Source organism: Malurus melanocephalus, unplaced genomic scaffold, assembly GCF_030028575.1.
Source record: "Malurus melanocephalus ecotype Western Australia unplaced genomic scaffold, MMel_1.1 scaffold_722, whole genome shotgun sequence".
Taxonomy (NCBI): domain Eukaryota; kingdom Metazoa; phylum Chordata; class Aves; order Passeriformes; family Maluridae; genus Malurus; species Malurus melanocephalus.
Window position 1 is genome coordinate 187,155 of NW_026623954.1, and position 8,202 is coordinate 195,356.

At 61.1% G+C, this 8,202-nt stretch overlaps 2 protein-coding genes across 2 annotated transcripts in view; both read right to left on the reverse strand.

Annotated features, from left to right (window-relative positions):
• PIWIL2 (piwi like RNA-mediated gene silencing 2) overlaps nt 1-5,972 on the reverse strand; it is an 11,419-nt gene extending 5,447 nt beyond the window's left edge. Inside the window, exons 1-16 of the mRNA XM_057384581.1 lie at nt 5,692-5,972; nt 5,505-5,613; nt 5,023-5,163; nt 4,837-4,947; nt 4,500-4,617; nt 4,292-4,413; nt 4,126-4,206; nt 3,795-3,908; nt 3,469-3,657; nt 3,008-3,092; nt 2,799-2,885; nt 2,566-2,706; nt 2,378-2,491; nt 1,728-1,916; nt 1,232-1,333; nt 351-577 (exon numbers count right to left, since the gene is read on the reverse strand). Of these exons, the coding sequence (XP_057240564.1) occupies nt 351-577; nt 1,232-1,333; nt 1,728-1,916; nt 2,378-2,491; nt 2,566-2,706; nt 2,799-2,885; nt 3,008-3,092; nt 3,469-3,657; nt 3,795-3,908; nt 4,126-4,206; nt 4,292-4,413; nt 4,500-4,617; nt 4,837-4,947; nt 5,023-5,163; nt 5,505-5,613; nt 5,692-5,911 (2,150 nt within the window). The 5' untranslated portion in view covers nt 5,912-5,972. The remainder of the gene's footprint in view (nt 1-350; nt 578-1,231; nt 1,334-1,727; nt 1,917-2,377; nt 2,492-2,565; nt 2,707-2,798; nt 2,886-3,007; nt 3,093-3,468; nt 3,658-3,794; nt 3,909-4,125; nt 4,207-4,291; nt 4,414-4,499; nt 4,618-4,836; nt 4,948-5,022; nt 5,164-5,504; nt 5,614-5,691) is intronic.
• A 550-nt stretch (nt 5,973-6,522) lies between these two features.
• POLR3D (RNA polymerase III subunit D) overlaps nt 6,523-8,202 on the reverse strand; it is a 5,603-nt gene continuing 3,923 nt past the window's right edge. The window contains exons 7-8 of the mRNA XM_057384582.1: nt 7,139-7,333; nt 6,523-6,915 (exon numbers count right to left, since the gene is read on the reverse strand). Of these exons, the coding sequence (XP_057240565.1) occupies nt 6,793-6,915; nt 7,139-7,333 (318 nt within the window). The 3' untranslated portion in view covers nt 6,523-6,792. The remainder of the gene's footprint in view (nt 6,916-7,138; nt 7,334-8,202) is intronic.

Genomic DNA, 8,202 nt, shown 5'->3' on the forward strand with positions numbered 1-8,202 from the left:
AATGGAAGAGGGAAAAGAGCTGGATTTAGGAATGATGGAAGGGGGAAAAGGAGTGGGATGTAGGGATAATGGAAGGGGAAAAGAGAAGGGATTTAGGGATAATGGAGAGGGAAAAGGGGCGGGATGTAGGAATAATGGAAGAGGGAAAAGAGATGGGATTTAGGGAAAATGGAAGGGGAAAAAGGGGCGGGATTTAGGGATAATAGATGAGGGAAAGGCAGGTGGGATTTAGGGATAATGCCCATTCCCACAACCATCAGCAGCTCCTGGAAGAGAGGAAAACCAGACAGGTGGGATTTAGGGAAAATCCAGACACCTCCAGGCTCGGATCCCTCCAGCTCCACGTTCACCCCAAAGAATCCAACCCCAATTCTCCAGCTGGTTCACCCCAGCAATTCACCCTTCTCAGTGCTTCCAATCCCATCCCAGGCCTCTTTTTGGGGTTTTYCTGCCTTACCAGTGGGATATCGACCCCCCAGAGCTGCCCGCCCAGCTTGCAGTTGATCTGCAGCAGAACTTTCTGCACCACGCTGCGGATTTTTCCAGGATGGCCCATCAGGGACTGGGCGTTGATGACCTGGGAGGAGGGGAAACAGCAGGAAAAGGGGGGCTGGAGACAGGCAGGGCACCCCAGGAATGGGGGGACAGGGATGGGGTACTGGGAATGGAATGAGGGGCCTGGGAATGGAATAGGGGTCATGGGAATGGAATGGGGGTCATGGGAATTGGGGTTCTGGGGATGGAATGGGGGTGGGGGTCCCAGGAATTGGGGTCTGGGAATGGAATGGGGGTCCTGGGAATTGGGTTTGGGAATGGAATGGGAGTCCTGGGAATGGGGGTCCTGGGAATGGAATGGGGATCCCAGGAATGGGGTCTTGGGAATGGGGTCCTGGGAATGGAATGGGACTCCCTGGGAATTGGGGTCCTGGGAATGGGGGTCCCAGGAATGGGAGTCCTGGGAATGGAATGGGGGTCCTGGGAATGGGGGGCCAGGAATGGAATGGGGGTCCTGAGAATGGAATGGGGATCTCAGTAATGGGGTTCTGGGAATGGAATGGGACTCCCAGGAATGGAATCCTGGGAATGGAATGGGGGTCCTGGGAATGGAATGGGGATCCCAGGAATGGGGTCTTGGGAATGGGGTCCTGGGAATGGAATGGGGGTCCTCAGAGTGGAATGGGGTCCCAGGAATGGAATCAGGGTCCTGGGAATGGGGTCCCAGCCCTCCCACCTGCGAGGGCACTGGGCTCTGCACGCAGCAAAGCTTCTTGACGGCACCGTAGACGTCGTCCCGACCGCTGGGGATGATGCACAGGAGCAGCTGCACCTTGTCCTGAGGGGGGAACGGTGGGATGGCTCAGGTTGGATCCTCCAGGATCACTGAGCGCAACCTGAGGCCACCACTGGGCCACGTCCCCGAGTGTCACATCCCTTGAACAGCTCCAGGGATGGGGGATCCAAACCTCCCTAGGCAGCACATTCCTGTATTTAACAACTCTTTCCATGGGGAAATTCCTGCTGATGTCCAACCTGACCCTCCCCTGGCACAGGGGTGGGATGTTTCCTGAAACCGTTCCCTCCTATCCTGTCCTGGTTCCCGACCCCCACATGGCTGCCCAGTCCTGTCAGGGATTTTTAGGGGTCCCCCCTGATCCTCCTCTTCTCCAGGAGGACAAATCCCATCCCACCTGTCCTCCCACCTTCCCGCTGATCCCCCCACTCCTCACCTGGCTCCCCAAAGAGCTCTGGATGGCCCTGACGTAGCTCTCGATGCGGTCATCGCGCAGCTCCTGCACCGTGGGCTGTCCCACCTGCATCCCCATGGCCCCACAGCTGCCCCTCATGGCTGCCAGCAGGTCCTTGGCCACGTGCTGMAGYCGCTTRGGATAGAGCAGGAGCCAGGAATTGATGGAGATCTGTGAGAGAAGAGGACAGGCTGTGGTTTGGGGGTGTTCCTATTCCCAACCCACGCAGCACGTTCCCATTTGGGACAGGAGAAACCCGAGGAGCACAGAAGGATAATTGGGAGAGGAAAAGTGGACTGGGAGGAACCTGGAGCACAGCAGGGAGTTTGGGAGAGAGGAATTTGGGAGAGGGAATTCAGGCCAAGAAGAACCTGGAGCACAGAAGGGAATTTGGGAAAGTGGCCCAAGAAAAATCTGGATGCAATTCCAACCAATTCCTGCATGTGAAAAGGAGGGAGGGGGTGCGAAAGCCGACACCAGAGCCACATACCTCCAGCTCCTTCRGAAAAACAGGCYRGRRCACAAATCCAACACAAACAAGGGGAAGGTTTGAGCTGGAAACAGCTCAGCCCCAATGCCAGCTCTGAGGAAAACCCACGCCAACATTCCCAAGGAGGAGAGGCCCTGCTCACCACGGCGATGGGCACCTCCTTGGTCACCTCGCGGTGCCAGCTCAGGTCGTCGGCGGGCAGGAAGGAGCGGTGCCGGAGGTTGATGCGCTCCACGGGCAGGACGTGACCCTGGGTCTGGGCAGAGCAGGAATYTCCAGAGCTGCCTCCTCTGCCTGCCAGGGCAAGGCCGGGAGCCCCGCAGCCCTTACCCGGTAGATGTCGGTGTCCAGGCACAGCCCCCAGCGCTCCAGCTCCCGGGAAGCGTCCGGCGTGTCGCGGATGCGGCGCAGGAGGTTGGTGAGGCGCTGGTAGTGCTGCTGGGGGCTCTGGATCATCTCCCACATCACCTCCTGTGCCAGCAACACCCACGGGTCAGGGAGGGCTCGGGGCTGCACCCAAAGCCTCGGGAAAGTTGGGATCAGGGGGTGAAAGAGGGTCTGACCTTCAGCATCCGACTGTTCTTGCGGAGGTCGGAGAGTCCAGTGAGGAAGGTGAGCTCCGGGACAAGCAGCACCATCTCCAGCTGGCGCTGCAGGGAGAGCCAGGCTCCGTCAGAATTCCAGGGGCTGAGAATCCAGGGACTGGCAATCCCTGCTGGCCCAGGAGCTGGAGAAGCCCAGAGCAGCCCGTGGGTCCCTGTGCCTGGCTCACCTTTCCATCTGGCATCTGTTTCTCCTTGGGCTTGTGGATGAGCAGCGGCTGGTCCAGCTCCCTGATGGTGATCCCGTGGGTCTTGCTGGAAAAAACAGCATCGTCACACAACCCTGGAATTTGGGTTTGGAAGGGATCTTCCAAAAGATCCAAACCCGTGCTGTGGGCAGTGACAACTCCCTGCTCCCGCTGCCCTGCCCGGATCAGCGCCAAGCATGGAGCTCTCCCCGTTCCCATTGGAATGATCCCACAGCCCTCCCCATTCCCAGGGAATGATCCCACAGCCCTCCCCATCCCCAAGGGATGATCCCACAGCCCTCCCCATTCCCAGGGGATGATCCCACAGCCCTCCCTATTCCCAGGGAATGATCCCACAGCCCTCACGGAACCCTCCCCATCCCTAGGGGATGATCCCACACCCCTCACAGAACCCTCCCCATCCCCAGGGGATGATCCCACACCTGTAGTACTCCACAAAGGTGATCTCCTGGCCGCTGGCCAGGGTGAAAGTGTCCTTGGGGGTCTTGTCCCAGTCGATGTCATCCACRCGATAGGTGCGGTTGTTGTAGCGGGTCATGACCACGCTCCCCACCAGCTGCTTGGTGCACTCATCCTGGAATGTTCTCTGGCTCTGCGAGTGGATGGTTTGCCTGGGGGAAGGGGAGAGGCCCGTGGAATGCTCCCTGCTTGTCCTACCCCCAAAATAAATAAAGCACGTTCTGCAGCACCCTCGCCCCTAAAGCCTCCCGGGGGTTTCTCTGCTGAGGTTTTTTTGTGCTTTTCTCACATCACGCTCAGCACGGACTCGCTGCGGATGATCTTGTGGATGGCGTCCACCATGAGGAAGAGCCCCCCGTCCTTCCTGCGGATGCTGACGGCGTATCCCGGCCAGATATGGAGGCTGTGCCCGGAGGGAAAGAGGCCCTGGGTTAACCCCGAACAGCCAAGCAACACCCAAAACTCAGAGATTTCTCCCCAAGCTCTCTCCCAGCTCGTAACTTCCCAAAACAGCCGCTCCAAAGTCAGGTTGACCAGAGCTGACCTGGGAAAACTTCCCAACTTCCAGGTTTCCAGGGAAACAGGGATGATCCTGTGGGAAGGAAGGTGCCAGCACCCACCTGTATTTCTGWAGGGTGGTGGCCTGGGCAGGCTCGAAGAAATGCCGCCCAACCAGGCTCATGTTTAGGATTTTCATCACCCTAAGGAAGGAAAAGCAGGAAAAATAGGACTGGATGAGGATTGGCAGGGAGAAGAAGGAAAAGGGTCTCCTCCTTGGAGTCTCACCTGCGGAAAACCACATTGTAAAAGGGGATGCAGAGATCTGAGCTGGGCTCCAGGATCTTGGTCATGTGGATGTTGATGGAAACCTCCTCCCCGCTGCCCTTCCTCTGAGCCTTCAGRCTGACCTTTAACAGGGCCAGAGGGGGTTCTGCCACCCAAAACAGGGGCACCGCTGTGCCACCCAGCTGGGTGAGACCTCCCCACCCCTTACCTTGGGGATCTGGGTGGGCAGGAAGAGGATGGAGCCGTCAAAGGCCATCACGTCCCCGGTCACGGCGTGCTGCTCCTTCAGCAAGGCCACGCGGGTGCTCCTGCACTCCACCTCAGGGCTGGAGGCACACAGGGGCTTTCCTCCCTCCTCTATGCCCCCCCAGCCCCTCAAAAACCCCACTGAAGGGGAAAACCCAGAGCTCTTTGCTGTGTTGTAGCCACCCCATCTGGTGGCAGCCAGGAGGGACATGGAGGGCTCTGCCTGGGGACACCCCCACCTCGAAAGGCTGTGGGGGACCCTCGAGGGGCTGCAGGGAACCTCAGCCCCCCATTATCACCTGAAGGTAACATGGTACTGGTAGACAGCTTCGTTCTGGCAGTGGATCTTTACAAAGTTCAGCCCCACGGGGACCGTGGCTCCCTTCGGCCCCGGCTTTGTCCCCGGAGTCCTGCAAGGGACAGGGGGTCAGCAGCRACCCAGAACCACCCGGACCCCAAAATGCGGGGTTGGGGTCGCCACTCACGGCCTGGCAGCAGCCGGGGGGCTCTGCGGGTCGGGTGTGGGCGGCGGGCAGGGCTCGGGGCTGGGTGGGCACGGGGCGGGCGCAGCGGCGGCTCTTCCAGGCTGGGTGGGCAGCGCGTCCCCTCTGCCTTTCCACAGGATCCTGCGAGCCCGGGGGACACACGCTGAGGGTGGCCTGGCTTCAAACCCGCAGCGAGGACCCCGATCTCCCAAAAACCCCCAGGTCCTTCCTCACATCAGCCTGGGGGCGTCAAAACACCCATTTTGGGGGGTAGAGGAACAGGAGGGACTGAGGAGATGGGGAAGACAGAGGGAATAAGGCGGACACATGGGACACGGACCGTGGAGGGACGGAGGAGAGGGAAAGGGCCAAGGAATGGGGGCAGATAATAGATGAGGGCAGGAAAGACAGAGAAAACGAAGAAGGACAGGGGGACCCAGAAGGCGATGGGCACTGAGGGTTTAGAGGTGTGAGGGACTCACTGCCCACGCGTGGGGAGCGCCGCCTGAGCTACCCCCTTGTCCTCCTCCTCCTCCTGCTGCACCGGGCCGGGCTGAACCAGAGCCTTCCCATCGCCAGCGCCGCCCCGGCCTGAGGGAGCAGAACCGCGGTGAACCGGGGGACGAGGCCCGTCCGGCCCCCTCAATCCCCCTCAGCACCGCCACCTACCCACAGGCCTCTCGCGGGGCCGCTCGCCCAGACCCAGCCCGCGGAACAGCGCGGGAAACGGCGATGGCGTGGGACGAGGCTCAGCGGGGCCGGCTGAGGGCAGGCGGGGGGTGAATCCCGCGAGCCCGCGGAGCCCCCGCGCTTGGGAGATGACGGGACCGGGRCCGGGTCCGGGCCCGCTCCTGGGGCCGGTGGGGCGGAAGATCCGCGGCGGGTCCATGGCCGTGTCCCCTTCGAGGCGCGCCGCTCGCGACGGACCCGCCGCCACCGCCGCCGGCGCACGCGCCCGCCCCCGCGCGGACCCGGCGCTGATTGGCCCGGCCCCGGGGCACGCGCCCGCCCCCTGGCGGAGGGGAGGGCGGTGCTGAGGGCAGAGCACGCGAAGGGGCGGGGCCACGAAAGGGAGGGGGCGGGGTTATGCAGATTAGGGAGAGGGCATGATGGGAAAAACGGATTCCCTTGCGATGCGCGGCGAGAAGGGGCGAGGTTGGGGGATAATGTGGAATTTTGAGGGAAAAATGGGATGGGTGGGGGTAAAATGGGACGGGAGTAGGGTGGGGTGGACAGGGGAGCGTTGAGATGGAATTAGGGGAGTAAAATGGGACGGGGATGGGATGGGATGGGATGGCATGGGATGGGATGGGATGGCATGGGATGGGATTAAGGGAGTAAAATGGGATGGGTAGGGTGGGATGGGCAGGGGAGCGTTGAAATGGAATTAAGGAGGTAAAATGGATGGGGTGAGAAGGGGGTGGGGTAGAAAGGGGCACCAGCGGGTTGCCCCCCACCCAGGGACCCTGCAGGGCTCAGCAGAGGTGACAGAACAAGACAGAGGAGCCCCACGCAGGGGGAAAAGAGGTTTTATTCCAGGTTTCTCCCCCCAGACACGTGTCCTGCTGCCACCAGCACGGGGACACGCAACAGTCCCACACATCCAGAGATCCCCGTTTGGCACTGGGGGGAAGCAGCCGCTTTGGGGGACACAGCCGGACCCCCCTGCGGGGCTGGAAGGGGGTGGGAGCCCCTTCCCCACATCCCAAAGGCACATCTGGAGGGGCTGAGGGTCCATCCCCGGGGGCTGGGGGGCCGGGATCCCCTCGGCTACCGGTGCCGGTGCTCCAGGAGAGCCTCGAAATCCGGGGAACAGACCAGCTTGTGCCTCACGTGGCCCAGCACRATCATCTCGCCCGTGCGGTTGTCCCCGATGCCGACAGACACCAGCTCCTGTTCCATGGGGGAAAAACCCCCGTGAGCAGCCCAATCCCATGGGAATCCCTGTGAGAAGCCCCTGATGTGGGGGCTGAGCCTGGAGATGTCCCCAAAGGGGATGGGCAGGACCCTTCCCCACCACTGTCACAGGGAAGGCCACCCAAGAGCCAGCACGACCCCCCAGGGGGGTTATTTTGGGGTGAAACCCCTAAAATTTTGTGCTCGTGTCCCCCCGTACCTGTAGGAAGGAGCAGGGGGTGCCCATGGTCACATCCAGGGTCACCTTGCCCAGCACCAGCTGCACCTTTCCYGATTTTCGGATGAGCAGTTTCCCCACCTGCCCCTCGGGGAGGTCGGCCAGGGTGCAGGTGTTCTCTGCCTGCTTCGCCTCCTGCCACGGGGACAGTGGGATTGGGATCATCCCAGGGGATTGGGATCATCCCAGAGGGATTGGGATCAGTGTGGGATTGGGATCATCCCAGGGAATTGGGATCACCCCATGGGACTGGGATCATCCTGAGGGGTTGGGATCATCCCAGGGGGTTGGGATCACAGTGTGGGATTGGGATCAGCCTGGGGGATTGGGATCAGCCTGGGGGATTGGGATCAGTATGGGATTGGGATCAGCCCAGGGGATTGGGATCAGTGTGGGATTGGGATCATCCTGGGGGATTGGGATCACCCCATGGGACTGGGATCACCCCATGGGACTGGGATCACAGTGTGGGACTGGGATCACAGTGTGGGACTGGGATCACAGTGTGGGACTGGGATCACAGTGTGGGACTGGGATCATCCTGGGGATTGGGATCACCGTGTGGGATTGGGATCACAGTGTGGGATTGGGATCACCCTGAGGGACTGGGATCACCCCGTGAGGTTGGGATCACCCCGTGGGACTGGGATCACAGTGTGGGATTGGGATCACCCTGGGGGACTGGGATCACCCCGTGAGGTTGGGATCACCCTGTGGGACTGGGATCACAGTGTGGGACTGGGATCATCCTGGGGGATTGGGATCAGTGTGGGACTGGGATCACAGTGTGGGACTGGGATCATCCTGGGGATTGGGATCATCCTGGGGATTGGGATCAGTGTGGAACTGGGATCACCCCATGGGACTGGGATCACCCCTGAGGATCGGGATCACCCCGTGGCATTGGGATCACATTGTGGAATTGGGATCACCCTGTGAGGTTGGGATCACCCCGTGAGGTTGGGATCACCCCGTGGGACTGGGATCACAGTGTGGGACTGGGATCATCCCGGAGGACTGGGATCACCCCGGGGCAGTGGGATCAC